This window comes from Elephas maximus, chromosome 8 (genome assembly GCF_024166365.1).
Source record: "Elephas maximus indicus isolate mEleMax1 chromosome 8, mEleMax1 primary haplotype, whole genome shotgun sequence".
In the NCBI taxonomy this organism is placed as follows: domain Eukaryota; kingdom Metazoa; phylum Chordata; class Mammalia; order Proboscidea; family Elephantidae; genus Elephas; species Elephas maximus.
Window position 1 is genome coordinate 25,808,151 of NC_064826.1, and position 21,898 is coordinate 25,830,048.

The 21,898-nt window shown below is 39.2% G+C and overlaps 1 protein-coding gene across 1 annotated transcript in view; it reads right to left on the minus strand.

Annotated features, from left to right (window-relative positions):
• SPAM1 (sperm adhesion molecule 1) overlaps nt 1-21,690 on the minus strand; it is a 67,879-nt gene extending 46,189 nt beyond the window's left edge. The window contains 6 exon segments of the mRNA XM_049893537.1: nt 2,118-2,575; nt 19,412-19,501; nt 19,966-20,078; nt 20,081-20,671; nt 20,674-20,899; nt 21,637-21,690. Coding sequence (XP_049749494.1) covers nt 2,118-2,575; nt 19,412-19,501; nt 19,966-20,078; nt 20,081-20,671; nt 20,674-20,899; nt 21,637-21,690 — 1,532 coding nt within the window.
• Between the last annotated feature and the right edge of the window lie 208 nt (nt 21,691-21,898).

Consider the following 21,898-nt stretch of genomic DNA (forward strand, 5'->3'; position numbering starts at 1 on the left):
ACTGGGTGGGACTCTGTGATAGGGTAATTGTGGCCCAACAAGGGGATTGATCTGTTTTGCCGTCCTGCTGGGCTTGAAATGAGCCATCCCAGAGTGGGAGAGAGAAGATTCCACCATCACCAAGGAGGAACAGCCAGGAGACAGCACATCATTTGGACCCAGGATCTCTGCACTGAGAAGCTCCCAGAACCAGAAGACAGAGAGAGAGAGAGCTATAACACTGAAGGCAGCAAGAAGCAGCAGCAGAGACCTGGCAGCAAGAGATGGCATGGTGGGCTTCCTAGCCCATGGAGAGAGAAAGTTGAATGCCTTTGGGCAGAGGCCAAGGGCCAAGGAGAGGTGTGCCTCCGAGCGTGGCTGGGAAGAGGCTGTCCCAATGGGAGAGCTGTATCCTGAGTGTTCCTGAACCTGGATTGTAACTGTTACTTTCCTAATAAACCCCATAATCATGAGTATGGTCTGTGAGTTTTGGGTGGCCATTGCAATGAATTGTTGAACTCAGCACAGAAGTAGAGAGTGCCATGGGAGGGATGGTTGGTGTCAGAATTAGCAAAGATGGCAGAGAGAGGAGGTATGTCTGACCTCTGCATCATGAGAATCAGCCTTGGGCTGTTGATATTGATTCACCCTCTCCCTTGTGAAGCTAGAGGTCAGACCCTGCCCACGCACCATTTTTACAATGCTGATCCAGATATGTAGCCTTTCACTATAATAAATCTGTAATTGTAAGTATAATGTTTCCTGTGAGCTCTGTAAGTCATTCCAGAGAATTATCAAACCCAAAGGAATAATGAGACCCAGCAGGTGAAAGTGAGGAAGTCCAGGAGAGGCCCCCAAGTTGGTCGCTGCCATCTGAAGGGGTAGTGGAAAAATCTTTAATTGGCAACCAGCAGATCAAATGTGTAAGGTGTCATGTGAACTGCCAAGCTTGCAGCTGGTGTGTGCCTATTTGGCAGCCTGAAGGACAGTGTCCTTTTAACTTGTGAGATCTGACCTAGCTCCAGATGGCTAGGGTCAGAGAGAGAAAGGGCTGTGTGGGTGCCTGGTGTCAGGGATGATTGAAAAGTGGGCAAGTGGGGATTTGATTAATCCTCACATCTTGGGGATTGGATCTATGTTGATTTTTGTCTATGAAGCTGCTTAGATGAAATAAGGCATTTTAGCGAGATTAAATTCGAGAATCAAGAATGAAAAGAAAATTAGAATACTTTATATACGTAAATTTTGAAGATATACTAAAGCCATGTACAAAAGTTGACAGGATAATCATTTTTAAAAGATTACCTTTTTATAAAACACAGCTGGCACAAGTTACTAAAAGAGCTAAAATTATAGTTCTATGCTTGAGGTAGATTAGGGCACTTATGATTTTCCATTTTAAACAGATAGGGTTTTTCACCTTAATATTTTCTTGACATTTTTATTACAAATTACAAACTACTTATAAAGACATTCATTCACAGTAAATTGATTTTATGTAAACCTTCACTTCTCTCGGAAGAAAACTAGGGCTCCAAGTGTTATAGTCTTTGATAAATTCAGAAATATAACAAGTGGCTTTTAGTTCTATACATACATTCACAGCATTTTAAATATTTGCTATAGGATTACAGCAATCAGAAAACACAAAACTGAGTATCGCCTTACAAAACAAATTCTGTGCTATATTAATAATCAAGTTCCTGTTTTAATTTTCAAAAGCAAAATGTCTTAATAAGGGATTTACTTCCCAACTACAATTTTGAAAATTAAAGATTATAGTCAAGGTTCTTTATCCATCAGTAATTCCAAGCTCAAACTGATCAAGGGAAAATAATCTTTGCTCAAACAAAGTCAAAATGCTTTTTTGACTATGGGTTTTGATTCACATGTCAAATATAAAACTTCAAGTACGTAGGTATTATTACTTGCCTATAAAAACAAAATTATTAAATATAAAAATTTAAAAGATGTCAACACACAAAGTATGTGGATAGGAAATTTAACAAACACTGAACTTATACTTGAATAGGTTAATTTTTTCTTGTTTTGAAGGTTTTTCCCATTAACACCCTGACAGTCTTCTTGGGCATTGGTGGAGATGGCTTTCTCTGAACAGTTGGAATTGAGACACCCACTGAGGCTCTGTGGCAAGTGTTGTGGTAGATGGAATGTTGGTAAAAGCTAGAGAAGGCTCTTCTTTCCCGCTGGAAGGATAGTCACCAGGCTCTGCATTCAGAAAAGTGTCTATACAAATGTCTTCACCCATGCACACGTCGATATCATGAATGGTTTGTATATCATTTCTCTCACAATTGAAGCCAGCATAACAGCTGCAATAAAATTTTTCAGAAAATTGCTGCAGGTATTCATGTGTGAGTTTCCCACTTACTGCGTACTTTCCACCTTTCCCAGTTTGAATAGCAAAATTCACTGGGCTCAGGTGAAGATAGTCACTGGAATGCCAGTGTTTCCTTGTACGTATTCCTTGTCCCTGGCAAAGCGCTTTGCTACACATTTTGGCTGCTAAAGTGATGTTGATTATGTAAGGATTCAGTGTGGTCTCCATGTAATTGGCTAGGTTCATGCAACATTGCTGTGAAATTATAAGTCAGTATACCAAGGGACAAGTTAGTGCATGTGGGAATTAATTCAATGCAATAAGCAATTTTTAAGAAAGCATGAGTTAAAACAGATGAAGAGGTAGAAGATATTTTAATCTCTTCCCCCTTAACAAGCAGGATTAGTGCAACTGTTCTTTGCAAGATTTGTAAAAAAGTGTAGCATGCCATTCCAAGCCATTGAATGAATGAATGACCCACCAGTTGAAGCTTAAGATACTCTTGCCTTGGTCTCCCTCAATAATTCATAAACTAATCAGGAAAGGCAGAATGGTACAATGGTTACAATGTCAATGTCTAATTGTGTGAGCTTGGGGATCTCTCAAGCTTTCTAAGTCTTAGTTTCCTCTCTGGATGACCTTGGGGAAATTAATTGACTTGACTATGCTTCAGCTTCATCTATATAAAGATTAAGGTTAATTATAGCACCTACCTCACTGGAATGTTGTAAAGATGAAAAACAAAATCTGATTTATATGTAATTGCTTAACAGGGGACAAAGAATATCATCAGTTAGCCCTCAATAAAGGGTAAATAAATGTTACATTTGTTAGGCAAGTTTAAACAGCAACTGAAAGAGAGGTTTCTAAATTGCTAGCTCAAGACCACTAAACAGGTTCAACCGAGTATACTTTAATATTCAATGTTATATATAGTTCAGGTTATGGGTGAATTATGATAGCCTTTTTACAAATACACTTATTTAGCAAAGTATGAATGGTGAGTAACTGAAATGATTCATCTTGAGACTGGCGTATCCTAAAACTTGGGCACCAGCCTTTTAAAAACATCAGTGATAGTCATTCTCTTTCATGATTGACAGTTCTATCGATTGAGCTGGCTATGCTAGTACTTCAGCAGACCAAAGGAAGTGGTGGTGGTAGGTCAGCAGCAAAAGCCAAGAAATCTTGTCAGCTTCAGCTTCAGCCTATTTCTTGTTACCTTCCTTGAGATGAGGCCATCTGTGGTAGGCAAAAAACATCCCCAAAGATGCCCACACCCTAATTCCCCTGAGCCTGTGGATATGTTACCTGATGTGGCAAAAAAGACTTTACAGATATAATTAAGGTTACGGACCTTGAGAAGGGGAGATTATTCTGAATTATCTGGGTAAATTCAATCCAATCGACTCTTTAAAAGCAGAGAACCTTTCCCAGTAGGGTTAGAAAGACAAGATGGAAGAAGGGGGAGAGATTTCGAGCCTGAGAGGGGCTCAACATGCTATTGCTTCTTGTATGTGTATTGTTCCTACCCCTCCAACTTTAACATAAGTTCCATGAACACACAGACTTTGTCAATAATCTTTAACAGTACCAAGAACATATGAGAATTTATACCAGGTTCAGAAGACATTGCTTCCTTAACTCCACTGATGCAAGAGTTAGACAAAAAGGGAGCAAATGGACAAGAATCGTTTGAGAGTCATTAGCCTACACACAAAACACAGTCTCTGGAAAGAGCTAGCAACTGACTTTTCAAATGATAAGGCCTCATTTACAGCATCTGCCGATTTCCATGGCAGGTAAATATTCCTACCATGTGGTCAAAGCCTACCTGACATCACTGAATAAAGAATTGGGAAATGAGGGGCCAAGATGGCTGACTAGGTAGAAGCTACCTCGGATCCCTCTTGCAACAAAGACTCGGAAAAACAAGTGAATCGATCACATATATGACAATCTACGAACCCTGACCATCAAACACAGATCTAAAGAGTTGACCTGAGTGACAGAGACTGAGAACGAACAACCACGGGGAAGCAGCGACTGTTTTTGGAGCCTGGAGCCAGCGTCCCAGTCAGGAAACCTTGGCGCTGGGCTTTGGACAGGCTGCAGGGGAGCAGAGCGCGGCATCCTGAGACTGCGCAAACAGGGGGCGCAGCCCTAGCCCCCTGAACTGACCTCGGGGGAAGCACAGCCAGTGCACACAGGCAGCGCAGCGATGCGGCTGACAGGAGGAGAAGTCACCGGGAGGCAGCGACTGGTTTTGGAGCAGAGAGTGCGGCGTCCCAGCTGGGGAACCTTGGCACTGGGCTTTGGACTGGGAACAGAGGAACTAACCACAGCTTCTGAGACAGCGCAAGCACAGGAAGCAGGCCTGACCCTCGGGGGCAATCTCTACCCAGCCAGTGCACACAGTCAACGCGCCCCTCGGGAATCTCAGATAAAACAGTCATCCCAAGCAAGATCAGTAACTTTGTCTACATTCCGGGGTGCTACTCTCTCCTATTTATCTGAACCCTCCCCTCCCCTTCCCAGGCGGCTTCATTAACATTGGAATTTCCTAAGTGAGAAAGTGAACGGCGCTGCAGTTTTTCTTTCTTTTTTAAAAACACAGAACCAGCTCCAGCCAAGCATATGTGATCCACAGTCTTGGGCTTTCATCCCTACAGGGAACAAGGTGGCTATTATAATGCAAAGGCATTTCTGATAGGGATCTGGCTGTAATTGTTTTAGCGGATTACTGGAAATACAAGTTTCCCAGGTCTGATATCTCTGCGTATTCAACAGAGCCCTCACTGACCCACAACAGGGAAATGAGGGCTGAAGCTCCCCCCAGACCACCTAGCCTCCTGCCTTAGGGGTCTAAGGAGGGTGACACCTACCAATCTGTAGAGATATTTGCACTGGGGGCCTAAGGTACAGCTGCAGAGCCCACCCACCAAGTGCTTTAGGAATAGAGACACACCTACCTCACTGACACTTGGGGGAAGCCTGTCAGCATCCTGCCCTCCCTAGAGTGTGAACCCCTGTTGCTACTAGAATCTGGTGCACACGACTATCACCACTATTTCTCTAGGTGGATAGGTGACAGTGTGCACCACACACTTGATGACCCAAAATCAGATTCTACTCAAGAATAGTGAATGGACTCTTAGGCTTATATATCTGGTAACAGCCCAAACCAGCTGGTAATAGGACATAAGTGAGTCAAGGGCTACAACAATCAAGACTGCGCAATCTAGTAGCCCACCTACGTATATTGAAAGAAAACAAAACAAGATAAGACTCAGTGAGCAAATATAGAATAAATCACTATAATATCTTAGTGATGGCTCGGAGACAGCAGTCGATATCAAACCACATAAAGAAGCAGATCATGATTGCTTCTACAACCCCCCAAACTAAAGAATCAAAATCTTTCCCAAATGAAGATACAACCCTGGAATTGCCAGATGCAGAATATAAAAAACTAATTTACAGAATGCTTCAAGACATCAGGGATGACCTCAGAAATGAAATAAGGCAAGCTACAGAAAAAGCCAAGGAACACACTGATAAAGCAGTTGAAGAACTCAAAAAGATTATTCAAGACCATAGTGGAAAAATTAATAAGTTGCAAGAATCCATAGAGAGACAGCATTCAGAAATCCAAAAGATTAACAATAAAATTACAAAATTAGACAACGTAATAGGAAGTCAGAGGAGCAGACTCGAGCAATTAGAATGCAGAGTGGAAAACCTGGAGGACCAGGGAATTGACACCAATATAGCTGAAAAAAATCAGATAAAAGAATTTAAAAAAATGAAGAAACCCTAAGAATCATGTGGGACTCTATCAAGAAGAATAACTTGCATGTGATTGGAGTCCCAGAACAGGGAGGGAGGACAGAAAACAAAGAGAGAATAGTTGAAGATCTGCTGACAGAAAACTTCCCTGACCTCATGCAAGACGAAAGGATATCTATCCAAGATGCTCATCGAACCCCATTTAAGATTGATCCAAAAAGAAAATCACCAAGATATATTATCATCAAACTTGCCAAAACCAAAGATAAAGAGAAAATTTTAAAAGCAGCCAGGGATAAAAGAAAGGTCTCCTTCAAGGGAGAATCAATAAGAATAAGTTCAGACTACTCAGCAGAAACCATGCAGTCAAGAAGGCAATGGGATGATATATACAGAGCACTGAAGGAGAAAAACTGCCAGCCAAGGATCATATATCCAACAAAACTCTCTCTGAAATATGAAGATGAAATTAAGACATTTATAGATAAACACAAAAATTTTTTTTTTTTTGTAAGCTTAGAGAATTTGCGAAAACCAAACCAAAGCTACAAGAAATACTAAAGGAAATTGTTTGGTCAGAAAACCAATAATATCACATACCAGCACAACACAAGGTCACAGAACAGAACATCCTGATGCCAACTGAAATAGGGAAATCACAAAAACAAACTAAGATTAATTAAAAAAAAAAAAAGCTCAAAACAGGGAATCATTGAAGTCAATATGTAAAAAGTCACAATAATCAAAAAGAGGGACTAAATACAGGTGGCATAGAACTGCCATATGGAGAGGGATACAAGGCAATATAGAACATTACAAGTTAGGGTTTTACTTGGAAAAATAGGGGTAAATATTAATGTAACCACAAAGAGGCATAACAACTCCATAACTCAAAATAAAAACCAAGAAAAACATAACGACTCAGCAAACATAAAGTCAAATACTATGAAAATGAGGAACACACAATTTACAAAGAAAAAGTCTCAGCACAAAAAAGTATGTGGAAAAATGAAATTGTCAACAACACACATAAAAAGGCATCAAAATGACAGCACTAAACACATACTTATCTATAATTACGCTGAATGTAAATGGACTAAACGCACCAATAAAGAGACAGAGAGTTTCAGACTGGATAAAGAAACACGATCCGTCTATATGCTGCCTACAAGAGACACACCTTAGACTTAGAGACACAAACAAATTAAAACTCAAAGGATGGAAAAAATATATCAAGGAAACAATAAGCAAAAAAGAGCAGGAGTAGCAATATTAATTTCTGACAAAACAGACTTTACAGTTAAATCCACCACAAAGGATAAAGAAGGACACTACACAATGATTAAAGGGACCTTGAAGATATAACCATATTAAATATTTATGTACCCAATGACAGGGCTGCAAGATACATAAAACAAATTTTAACAGAACTGAAAAGTGAGACAGACACCTCCACAATTATAGTAGGAGACTTCAACACACCACTTTCGGAGAAGGACAGGACATTCAGTAAGAAGCTCAATAGAGACACGGAAGACCTAATTGCTACAATCAACCAACTTAACCTCATTGACTTATACAGAACACTCCACCCAACTGCTGCAAAGTATACTTTTTTTCCTAGCGAACATGGAACATTCTCCAGAATAGACCACATATTAGATCATAAAACAAACCTTTGCAGAATCCAAAACATCGAAATATTACAAAGCATCTTCTCAGACCACAAGGCCATAAAAGTGGAAATCAATAACAGAAAAATTAGGGAAAAGATATCAAATACTTGGGAACTGAACAATACCCTCCTGAAAAACGACTGGGTTAGAGAAGACATTAAGGAGAGAATAAAGAAATTCACAGAATGCAACGAGAATAAAAACACTTCCTATCAAAACCTCTGGGACACAACAAAAGCAGTGCTCAGAGGTCAATTTATATCGATAAATGCAAACATACAAAAAGAAGAAAGAGCCAAAATCAGAGAACTGTCCCTACAACTTGAACAAATAGAAAGCGAGCAACAAAAGAATCCGTCAGGCACCAGAAGAAAACAAATAATAAAAATTAGAGATGAACTAAATGAATTAGAGAACAGGAAAACAATTGAAAGAATTAACAAAACCAAAAGCTGGTTCTTTGAAAAAATTAACAAAATTGATAAACCATTGGCCAGAATGACTAAAGAAATACAGGAAAGGAAACAAATAACCCGAATAAGAAACGAGATGGGCCATATCACAACAGACCCAACTGAAATTAAAAGAATCATATCAGATTATTACGAAAAACTGTACTCTAACAAATTTGGAAACCTAGAAGAAATGGATGAATTCCTAGAAAAACACTACCTACCTAAACTAACACAATCAGAAGTAGAACAACTAAATAGACCCATAACAAAAAAAGAGATTGAGAGGGTAATCAAAAAACTCCCAACAAAAAAAAGCCCTGGCCCGACGGCTTTAATGCAGAGTTCTACCAAACTTTCAGAGAAGAGTTAACACCACTACTACTAAAGGTATTTCAAAGAACAGAAAATGATGGAATACTACCTAATTCATTCTATGAAGCCACTATATCCCTGATACCAAAACCAGGTAAAGACATCACAAAAAAAGAAAATTAGAGACCTATGTCCCTCATGAACATAGATGCAAAAATCCTCAACAAAATTCTAGCCAATAGAATTCAACAACATATCAAAAAAATAATCCACCACGACCAAGTGGGATTTATACCAGGTGTGCAAGGCTGGTTTAATGTTAGAAAAACCATTAATGTAATCCACCATATAAATAAAACAAAAGACAAAAACCACATGATCTTATCAATTGATGCAGAAAAGGCATTTGACAAAGTCCAACACCCATTTATGATAAAAACTCTCACCAAAATAGGAACTGAAGGAAAATTCCTCAACATAATAAAGGGCATCTGCAAAGCCAACAGCCAATATCACTCTAAATGGAGAGAACCTGAAAGCATTTCCCTTGAAAACGGACACCAGACAAGGATGCCCTTTATCACCACTCTTATTCAACATTGTGCTAGAAGTCCTAGCCAGAGCAATTAGGCTAGACAAAGAAATAAAGGGCACCCAAATTGGCAAAAAAAAAACAGCCAACATCACTCTAAATGGAGAGAACCTGAAAGCATTTCCCTTGAAAACGGGAACCAGACAAGGATGCCCTTTATCACCACTCTTATTCAACATTGTGCTAGAAATCCTAGCCAGAGCAATTAGGCTAGACAAAGAAATAAAGGGCATCCAGATTGGCAAAGAGGAAGTAAAATTATCTCTATTTGCAGATGACATGATCTTATACACAGAAAACCCCAACGAATCCACCAGAAAACTACTGAAACTAATAGAAGAGTTTGGCAGAGTCTCAGGTTATAAGATAAACATACAAAAATCACTTGGATTCCTCTACATCAACAAAAAGAACATCGAAGAGGAAATCACCAAATCAATACCATTCACAGTAGCCCTCAAGAAGATGAAATACTTAGGAATAAATCTTACCAAGGATGTAAAAGACCTATACAAAGAAAACTACAAAGCTCTACTACAAGAAATTCAAAAGGATATACTTAAGTGGAAAAATATACCTTGCTCATGGATAGGAAGACTTAACATAGTAAACATGTCTGTTCTACCAAAAGCCATCTATACATACAATGCACTTCCGATCCAAATTCCAATGTCATTTTTCAAGGGGATAGAGAAACAAATCACCAACTTCATATGGAAGGGAAAGAAGCCTCGGATAAGCAAAGCATTACTGAAAAAGAAGAAGAAAGTGGGAGGCCTCACTCTACCTGATTTCAGAACCTATTATACAGCCACAGTAGTCAAAACAGCCTGGTATTGGTACAACAACAGGCACATAGACCAATGGAACAGAATTGAGAACCCAGATATAAATCCATCCACATATGAGCAGCTGATATTTGACAAAGGCTCAGAGTCAGTTAATTGGGGAAAAGATAGTCTTTTTAACAAATGGTGCTGGCATAACTGGATATCCATTTGCAAAAAAATGAAACAGGACCCATACCTCACACCATGCACAAAAACTAACTCCAAGTGGATCAAAGACCTAAACATAAAGACTAAAACGATAAAGATCATGGAAGAAAAAACAGGGACAACGTTAGGAGCCCTAATTCAAGGCATAAACAGAATACAAAACATTACCAAAAATGACGAAGAGAAACCAGATAACTGGGAGCTCCTAAAAATCAAACACCTATGCTCATCTAAAGACTTCACCAAAAGAGTAAAAAGACCACCTACAGATTGGCAAAGAATTTTCAGTTATGACATCTCCGACCAGTGCCTGATCTCTAAAATCTATATGATTCTGTTAAAGCTCAACCACAAAAAGACAAACAACCCAATCAAGAAGTGGGCAAAGGATATGAACACACATTTCACTAAAGAAGATATTCAGGCAGCTAACAGCTACATGAGAAAATGCTCTCGATCATTAGCCATTAGAGAAATGCAAATTAAAACTACGATGAGATTCCATCTTACTCCAACAAGGCTGGCATTAATCCAAAAAACACAAAATAATAAATGTTGGAGAGGCTGCGGAGAGATTGGAACTCTTATACACTGCTGGTGGGAATGTAAAATGGTACAACCACTTTGGAAATCTATCTGGCGTTATCTTAAACAGTTAGAAATAGAACTACCATACAACCCAGAAATCCCACTCCTCGGAATATACCCTAGAGATACAAGAGCCTTCACACAAACAGGTATGTGCACACCCATGTTTATTGGTTATTGCAGCTCTGTTTACAATAGCAAGAAGCTGGAAGCAACCAAGGTGTCCATCAACGGAAGAATGTTAAATAAATTGTGGTATATTCACACAATGGAATACTACGCATCGATAAAGAACAGTGATGAATCTGTGAAACATTTCATAACATGGAGGAACCTGGAAGGCATTATGCTGAATGAAATTAGTCAGAGGCAAAAGGACAAATATTGTATAAGACCACTATTATGAGATCTCGAGAAATAGTATAAACTGAGAAGAACACATACTTTTGTGGTTACAAGGCGGGGAGGGAGGGAGGGTGGGAGAGGGTTATTTACTGATTAGTTAGTAGATAAGAACTACTTTAGGTGAAGGGAAGGACAATATTCAAAACACGGAAGGTCAGCTCAACTGGACTGGACCAAAAGCAAAGAAGTTTCCGGGATAAACTGAATGCTTCAAAGGTCAGCGGAGCAAGGGCAGGGGTTTGGGGACTATGGCTTAAGGGGACTTCTACGTCAATTGGCAAAATAATACTATTATGAAAACATTCTGCATCCCACTTTGAAATGTGCTGTCTGGGGTCTTAAATGCTAAGAAGCGGCCATCTAAGATGCATCAATTGGTCTCAACCCACCTGGATCAAAGGAGAATGAAGAACACCAAGGTCACACGACAACTATGAGCCCGAGAGACAGAAAGGGCCACATAAACCAGAGACTTACATCATCCTGAGACCAGAAGAACTAGATGGTGCCCGGCCACAACCAATGACTGCCCCAACAGGGAGCACAACAGAGAACCCCTGAGGGAGCAGGAGATCAGTGGGATGCAGACCCCAAATTCTCATAAAAAGACCAGACTTAATGGACTGACTGAGACTAGAGGAATCCTGGCGGTCATGGTCCCCAAACCTTCTGTTGGCCCAGGATAGGAACCATTCCTGAAGACAACCCATCAGACGTGGAAGGGACTGGACAATGGGTTGGAGAGAGATGGTGATGAAGAGTGAGCTACTTGTATCAGGTGGATACTTGAGACTATGTTGACATCTCCTGTCTAGAGGGGAGACAGGAGGGTAGAGAGGGTTAGAAACTGGCAAAATTGTCACGAGAGGAGAGATTGGAAGGGCTGACTCATTAGGGGGAGAGTAAGTGGGAGTAGGGAGTAAGATGTATATAAGCTTATATGTGACAGACTGACTTGATTTGTAAATGTTCACTTAAAGCTCAATAAAAATTATTTAAAAAAAAAAAAGAATTGGGAAATGAGTAAACCACCATTATCCAATATGGCAGTATGGTGTGGAGTAGCACACCATTATACAGTATTTTCCCTATACAGGTACATTAGATGTAAATAACCACAAAAGCATAGATATAGTAAACTGGAATAAAATAATTAAGTGATATATTTTGAGTATGTATTACTTTGTGTTTAATATAATGTATTAATTTAAGTATAATGTATGAAGTTTTTATAACTCAATGTTTTATAATAGCTATGTTTAAAAATTGGCTCACAAAATTCCTGAAATTTTAACAATCAAGTATTTCGAGCTGGGACCAATAGGAGCTGACTCCAGCACGCTTCTGGATATAATGGAATGGGATGGAAGGAAATGATTTGCTTATGTCTGTCAGTTTGTCATACTGTAGGGGCTTGTGTGTTGCTGTGATGCTGGAAGCTACGACAGATACCAGCAGGGTCACCCATGGAGGACAGGTTTCAGCTGAACTTCCAGACTAACACAGACGAGGAAGAAGGACCCGGCAGTCTGCTTCTGAAAAGCACTAGCCAGTGAAAACCTTATGAATAGCAGCAGAACATTGTCTGATATAGTGCTGGAAGATGAGCCCCCCAGGTTGGAAGGTACTCAGAAGATGACTGGGGAAGAGTTGCCTTCTCAAAGTAGAGTCGACCTTAATGATGTGGTTGGAGTAAAGCTTTCGGGACCTTCATTTACTGATGGGGCACAACTCAAAATGAGAAGAAACAGCTGCAAACATCCATTAATAATCGGAACCTGGAATGTATGAAATATGAATCCTGGAAAATTGGAAATCATCAAAAATGAAATGGAATGCCTAAATATCGATATCCTAGGCATTTTTTTTTTTTTTTAGGCATTAGTAAGCTGAAATGGACTGGTATTGGCCATTTTGAATCAATCATATAGTCTACTATGCTGGGAATGACAACTCGTAGAGGAATGGTGTTGCATTCATCGTCAAAAAGAATGTTTCAAGATCTATCCTGAAGTACAATGCTGTCAGTGATAAGATAATATCCATACGCCTACAAGGAAGACCAGTTAATAGGACCATTATTCAAATTTATGCACCAACCACTAGGGCCAAAGATGAAGAAATAGAAGATTTTTATCAGCTGCTACAGTCTGAAATTGATTGAACATGCAATCAAGATGCATTGATAATTACTGCTGATTGGAACACAAAAGTTGGAAACAAAGAAGAAGGGTCAGTAGTTGGAAAATATGGCCTTGGTGATAGAAACAATGCTGGAGATCAAATGATAGAATTTTGCAAGACCAATGACTTCTTCATTGCAAATACCTTCATTCACCAACTTAAACGGCAACTATACACATGGACCTCACCAGATGAAACACACAGAAATCAAATTGACTACATCTGTGGAAAGAGACGATGGAAAAGCTCAATATCATCAGTCAGAACAAGGCTAGGGGCCGACTGTGGAACAGACCGTCAATTGCTCATATGCAAGTTCAAGGTGAAACTGAAGAAAATCAGAGCATGTCCACGAGAGCCAAAATATGACCTTGAATATATCCCACCTGAATTTAGAGACTATCTCAAGAATAGATGCGATGCATTGAATGCTAGTGACCGAAGACCATATGAGTTGTGGAATGACATCAAGGACATCATCCATGAAGAAAGCAAGAGGTCACTGAAAAGACAGGAAAGAAAGAAAAGACCAAGATGGATGTCAGAGGAGACTCTAAAACTTGCTCTTGAGCGTCGAGCAGCTAAAGCAAAAGGAAGAACTCATGAAGTAAAAGAACTGAGCAGAAGATTTCAAAGTGTCTCTCAAGAAGACCAAACAAAGTATTATAATGACATTTGCAAAGAGCCGGGGACGGAAAACCAAAAGGGAAGGACACGCTCGGTGTTTCTCAAGCTGAAAGAACTGAAGAAAAAATTTAAGCCTTGAGTTGCAATAGTGAAGGATTCCATGGGGAAAATATTAAATGATGCAGGAAGCATCAAAAGGAGATGGAAATAATACACAAAGTCATTATACCAAAAAGAATTAGTTGATATTCAACCATTTCAAGAGGTGGCATATGATCAGGAATCGATGATACTGAAGGAAGAAGTCCAAGCTGCTCTGAAGGCATTGGTGAAAAACAAGGCTCCAGGAATTGATGGAATATCAATCGAGATGTTTCAACAAACAGATGCAGTCCTGGAAGTGCTCATTCGTCTATGCCAAGAAATATGGAAGACAGCTTCCTGGCCAACTGATTGGAAGAGATCCATATTTATGCCTATTCCCAAGAAAGGTGATCCAACTGAATGTGGAAATTATAGAACAATATCATTAATATCACAAGCAAGCAAAATTCTGCTGAAGATCATTCAAAAACAGCTGCAGCAGTATATATCGACAGGGAACTGCCAGAAATTCAGGCCGGTTTCAGAAGAGAATGTGGAACCAGGCATATCATTGCTGATGTCAGATGGCTCCTGGCTGAAAGCAGAGAATACCAGAAGGATGTTTACCTGTGTTTTATTGATTATGCAAAGGCATTTGCCTGTGTGGATCATAACAAACTATGGATAACACTACAAGGAATGGGAATTCCAGAACGCTTAATTGTGCTCATGAGGAACCTTTACATAGATCAAGAGGCAGTTGTTCAGACAGAACAAGGGGATACTGATTGGATTAATGTCAGGAAAGGTGTGTGTCAGGGTTGTATTCTTTCACCATACCTATTTAGTCTGTATGCTGAACAAATAATACAAGAAGCTGGACTATATGAAGAAGAATGGGACATCAGGATTAGAGGAAGACTCATTAACAACCTGCATTATGCAGATGACACAACCTTACTTGCTGAAAGTGAAGAGGACTTGAAGCACTTACTAATGAAGACCACAGCCTTCAGTATGGATTATACCTCAACATAAAGAAAACAAAAATCTTCACAACTGGACCAATGAGCAACGTCATGATAAACGGAGAAAAGATTGAAATTGTCAAGGATTTCACTTTACTTGGATCCACAATCTACAGCCATGGAAGCAGCAGTCAAGAAATCAAAAGACGCATTGCATTGGGTAAATCTCCTGCAAAGGACCTCTCCAAAGCGTTGAAGAGCAAAGATGTCATCCTGAAGACTAAGGGGCACCTGACCCAAGCCATGGTATTCTCAATCACATCATATGCATGTGAAAGCTGGACAATGAATAAGGAAGACCGAAGAAGAGTTGATGCCTTTGAATTCTGGTGTTGGCGAAGAATATTCAATATACCATGGACTGCCAAAAGAACGAACAAATTTCTCTTAGAAGAAGTACAACCGGAATGCTCCTTAGGAGCAAGGATGGCGAGACTGCGTCTTACATACTTTGGACATGTTGTCAGGAGGGATCAGTCCCTGGAGAAGTACATCATGCTTGTCAGAGTACAGGGTCAGTGGAAAAGAGGAAGACCCTCAGCGAGGTGATTGACACAGTGGCTGCAACAATGAGCTCAAGCATAACAACGATTGTAAGGATAGTGCAGGACCAGGCAGTGTTTCGTTCTATTGTGCATAGGGTCGCTATGAGTCGGAACTGACTCGATGGCACCTAACAACAACAATGTTTAAAAATTGGCTCACAAAATTCCTGAAATTTTAACAATCAAGTATTTCGAGCTGGGACCAATAGGAGCTGACTCCAGCACACTTCTGGATATAATGGAATGGGATGGAAGGAAATGATTTGCTTATGTTTATAAGCAATTATTTTAGTTCAGTTCCAGTAATTGCAAGTAAACCTGCAACAACTGGTTTTTCAAGTCATCAACGAATCAGAGGAAACATAACAAAACAGTAATCCATAACTCTACTGATTACAAATGGCATAGAAAAAAAAAGAGAAACTAATGATAGAACTAGCATTCAAAATGATCACAAATTTGGAAAAATAGCAGAAATCTATTGAACAGTGTCCTACATGGGACAATTCCAAGTAGAAAATAGTCAAAATGAAAATTGGAGAAGCACTGCCTCTGTGTGAATAACACTGGAGATGACCTTGGAGTCACAGTAGAAGAATGTGAATCTAAGATTAAAGCGCCATTAAAAAACAAGCATGACACGTATATAATACTTTACATCATTCTAGTCACTGGGAAATCTGTAACTCATTCCTCACAAGAGTAAGGGCAGAGTTCTCAGTTCAAAAAGAAAAAAAAAAAAGGAAGTAGTATAAAAAATTTATAAATGATTCCATCATAGAACTAATAGGATCCTTGAGAAGGAAGTTTATGGATTTGGGAAAACAAAGAAAATTAGGAGTACATTTGGGAGGATTTTTTGTTAAGTAACAGTTTTCTGATACAAAAGGTTTTACTAAAGAATATATACCTTTCTCTGTACTTACATTTTCTGTTATTTCTTTTTATTGGTGATCAAACCAAAGGATAGAGTTATATCAAATAGGCAGGAAGGGCTCAGATTACCTTGAAAGAATTTCACAAACTTGATTGCTGTTAAGTACTTTTAAGGGAAGGAGCCCTGGTGGTGCACTGGTTAAGCACTCGGCTGCTAACACTAAAGTGGTGGTTTGAACCCACCAGCCTGCTTTAAGGGAGAAAGTTGAGGTAGACTGCTTCCATAAAGATTAAAAAATATATATATATATATTTTTTTTTTTTTTTTTGAAGATTACAGCGTTGGAAACCCTATGGGACAGTTCTACCCTGTCTTGCAGACTCACTATGAGTTGGCTTTGACTCAATAGATACGGGTTTGTTTTTCTTTTTAGTGAAGTAAGAATATGGCTGTTTTATCTGAAGGACAAGAGATGAATATGATCCTTCCCAAGGTCTCTTCTGGTCTTAGAGTAGAAAGTCTATTCTCCATAGGTCCTGTGATAGAACCCTGGGATGTGAGCTTCATTAGACATTGTCCATGGCACGTGAGTCACTACTGTTTCAATATCCATCAGAGAAGAAAAAGTTCAGCTCCAGTTCAGTGCTGTCCATGTAACAGCTGTACTGTTGTACCAACTCAAGAAGATTTGAAGAGATGAGAAAGAAGACCTGATAAGGAGAATTAAACAAGGGTGAAAATAAAGGAAGAGAGAAAAGGATTAGGTCATAAGAATGAAAGGCCTTTTGAGCTAATGAAATGCATCAGGAAAGAATGAGTATAATTCATACCATACAGAACAAAATATACATTTTTCTGTAATAAAAAGAGTTTGTTTAAAATTTTATCTAGAAGAGATACTTACAAAACATATGTTGTAGGGGGGAAAGGGGAGTGGTTCTTTTCTTTTCCCTTAGGGAATCTTTGAACAAGTTAGTTGTATTTAGTAATATTTTCGAAACCTAAACCCTGATTGCCACCATTCCACTCACTGCCCAGCCCCCACCAAAACCACTTTCCTAGTCTTTCCTCTCCTAACGGCAGCATCTTTTAGCCAAAAGACTTGGAGTCATCTTAACCACACCACCTATCCCACCCTACATTCTATCCCTCAGTTCTATGTTAAAAATCCAAATACTTGCCAGCACTACCACCAATAACCCTGTGTGGCCCAAGCCATCACCAACAGTCTCCTCTCCTTGCTCCTACTCTTACCCTCCTACAATCTATTCTCAACTCTCTTAAGTGATTTTTCTAAAATTTTAGTCAGAAACAGCCACTCTTCTACACAAAACCCTCTAGTGGTTTCTCAGCTCAGAGTATAAGCCACATTATGGCATTCAAAGCCTTGTATCTGACCCCCTGCTATCTCACTGACCACACTTCTTACCACTCTTTCCCTTGCTTACTGCATCCAGTCACACTGACCTTCTCACTCTTTCTTGAAAATGCCAAGCACATTCCAGCCTCAAGGACATCGTATTTACAGTCTCCAGGTGCCTAAAAGACTTTCTCCCTTACATCCTTCAGATCTGTGCTAAACAGCACATCATCAGAGAGGCCTTCTGTGACTACACCATCAAAAATAGCACCATCCCCTCACTCTCCATCTTGCCTACATTGCTTCATTATTCTTCACTACACTCATTACTACCTGGCATATTATATCCACATATATTGCATTTCCAATTACGAGACTGTAGCTTCACGAGGATTTTTTCTTGTTCACTGATATATTTCCCACACAGAAAAGAGGAAGACCCTCGATGAAATGGATTGACACAGTGTCTGCAACAATGGGCTCACACATAACAACAATTGTGAGAATGGCACAGGACCAGGCAATGTTTCATTCTGTTGTACATAGGGTCGCTCTGAGTTGGAACCAACTCAATGGCACCTAACAAGAACAACAACAGTCAATTACCTGGCACTTAGTCAAAATAAGAGTTCAATAAACCAGAAGTGGCAAACATTTTCTGAAAGGGCCAGACTGTAAATATTTTAGGCTTTATGCACCATACAGTCTCTGGTGTCTTTGTAGTACAAAAGCAGCCATAAACAAATACCTAAATGAATGAGCATGGCTATGTTCCAATAAAACTTTATTGATAGAAACTGAAGTTTAAATTTGGCATAATTTTTCACACATTATGAAACACTATTCTTTTGTTTTTTCAACAGTTTAAAAATGCAAAAACCATTCTTAGCACACAAGCTATACAAAACAGGTGGTGGGCAGATCTGCCCCATGGGCTATAGTTCGATTACCCCTGCGATGAACGGTCACTGAATGACCAAATGAATGAATAACTTAGATGTTCGATAAACATGCATTGACTGAATGAGTGAATGACAGAATACACATTGACTAGTTGGAGATTCTTGAGAAGAGATCCAGCATGGTGTAGTAGAAAAACCAACAAATGCTTTGTCAGAGATTGAGACTGAGATTGTTGTCTCATTTTTGCTTCTTGCTGGACAGAGAATTTAAATTAATCTCACTGAATTTCTGTTTCCTCTCTGGAAAGCAAGCACAATATTCTCTTCCTTAAGACATTACCACAGAAATGCAAGATATTTTGATTCAATCAATATTAATTGAGTATCTACTACTATATGTCAAGCACGGTACTTAGTCAATACCGTTAAAAGAAACAAAAGCCATCAAGTCTATTCCAACTCATAGAATTCCTATGTGTGTCAGAGTAGAACCGTGCTCCATAGGGTTCTCAATGGCTGATTTTTCTCGAAGTAGTTCACTAGGCCTTTCTTCTGAGACACCTCCGGGAGGACTCAAACTTAGCAGTTGACCATTTGTACCAACGATAGCAATTCTCGAAAGCATTGAAGGTAGAAATGCTTTTATCATTTTCTATCCATTCAGCTTACCCTACTTCTGGTTAAATTGAGGCTTTCCCACATTATAATTCCAGAGACACCCAGAGCAATGCTTTCACCAGGTGTATTCACAAGGTCCTCCTGGCAAATGTGATACCAAGAGTTAGCAGGTAGAAATAAAATGAAAGTGTTATACACAGGACAGTAACACCAAAGCAAGCATGTTGCTCCAAGAATAACATTATTTCCCCACTGTTTATTCCTGGGTTTTACACAGCCCCTGTCCCAGTACAAGAAACTCACACTTTATATTACTGTGTTCCTGGCTTCTGTTGATGACAGCAGGACCATGAAGAGGGGAAAAAAGAAAAAAAAAAAAAAAAAAGCTAATGTATTGTCTCTGCTACCTAATTTTTCACAGTTGCTTAAATTTTATGTGATTACATTAAAAACAAACATATTCTTATTTTCCTTTCCTGTAGCGAGGTAGATCTACCCCTCTGCACATTCCAAAATGATATTAAAAGCTAAATTTTGCTCCCTTCAAAACTAGTGTCATCATTTGTGGACACTATTTCATGGCCCCCATCCCTTGATTTACTTACCCGAGAAAGGTATTTCAAAGATGCATCAGCAAAAACTGGGCGGGCATATACAAAAACTGGAAGTGGACTTTGAGCATCACCTACTTTAGACATCCGAATGGCTTCCGGAACAAGTTCCAGACAAAGAGTGCAGTGAGGACAGAAGACTTTAGGTCAGTCTGCAAATAAATGGATGGGAAAAGGGCAGTGCTTTCCTTCCACAACCATTCAAGCCTATCGTTTCTACTCTTTTCTCTATCAGAGCAACTTCCATTGTAACCAGGCATTTTATATAGCTTGTTGTAACAGTTAGGAAAAAGATAATAACCTTGTAAGAGATTTGGCCGAAGTCGCTTTCCCAGTTTTAAAGTCTCTTGCATGAAACTCCTTGCTGTCTTTTCAAAATCTGTTTCAGCTATCTTGGTGGCCTCTCGGATATCCAGTTGAATATTTTGTTGCTGAATCAACTCAATGTATGTCTTCTTGTAGACATCTTTAGGTTTCCAGCTTCTTGCCCAGATGGGCCATCACATTTCCCAGTCGATGACAGCCAAGCCCACATGGCTCCTTTGCGTGTAATAGGAAATGTCTTCCTCAGCTTTGGTCAAATGCTTTGTTAAGTCTGCCATCTGGAAAATGCCTCCATTCACAATTTTGCCTGTTTTTTCACCAATATAAGGATAGTAGCCAAGCCTACTAGCATAAAAGATTCTAAGATTTTGCCCTATGATGTTTCTTGGGGCCGTCCTGCTAAAGAAAAGAGGCTCAGATCTAGTGGCACATTTTACATTTCAGGACAAAGTTCTATAGGGGCATTCTCGCCCCAGAGAAAAGTAACATTTGAGATTAGAGGTGGTGTTCTGAAATTGACAGTCATGCAACATGGAATCAAAAGGAAGGTGAACATTGCCTGGAAGGCTCCACTGGATGCAACAACGCTCCCAAAGGAGATACGCTTGAACCTTAACACCCCCGTTACAAGGAGTAACGGCTATGGGAATCACTGATTTCTTCTTGAACACTTTGGTGTGCCCAATATTTGGTGCAAGATATAAGCACAGAAGAGAGGTAGATAAATAAAGAGGTATAATGATCATATCACATTTAAATATTATTCTTCTTGCTTCATGTTTTAGGAATATTTTTTGCAAGTTGCAATGTAGCCACTTTAATGGATAAAGAGATATAAAGATTACTTCACACTTAAATATTACTTTCTTACTTCATATTTTAGGAATTTTTGCAAGTTGCTTCATCTATAACTGAAAAAAAAGAAATATAGAATATATTGTTACACTGCACTTCTGCATCAAAGATTTATGCTTTATCAATTTCTCAGCTTTAAGTGCAGGGAGTTTAATTCAATTTTAAGAAGATAGAGGACCTACTCCTGTGTTCGATTCAATAAAATTATTTCCTCTTTTATATGATACAAGTTCTATAATAACTAACATTTTTCTTGTCTTCCCAAATTGTCCTTGAGCCTGCAGAGAGGCAAATGCTGCATTTTTCTTTTTGCCTTCCTTGGTGAGCAAAACACAGCACCAAACAGTGCTTTAGCAAAGCCTGTTGGATAAAAATAAATCCCCAGTCTACCCTCTTAGTCTTGATTGTTCTTTCTTGAAAGGCTACTTTTTAGTGGTCTGCCAAATATTGAAAACCACTTTTCACAGGATTGCGAAATCTTATCACTTTCTCTGTTTTTTCTTTTTCTTCTGAAGGGGGGTTGATGAAGGAGGAGGCCATACTCACTTCTATCAGAGGTAATAAGTCAAAGGTTGCTTGAATCACCTGAAATCTCCTACCAGGGGTCAAAGGTGAGTGCCCTTTGACACACTGCTCCATCAAACCTTGCAGGAATATACTGTCATGTTTAAAGTTAATAATAATAATAATAATAATAATAATAATAATAATAATAATAATAATAATAATAATAATAATAATTACTACT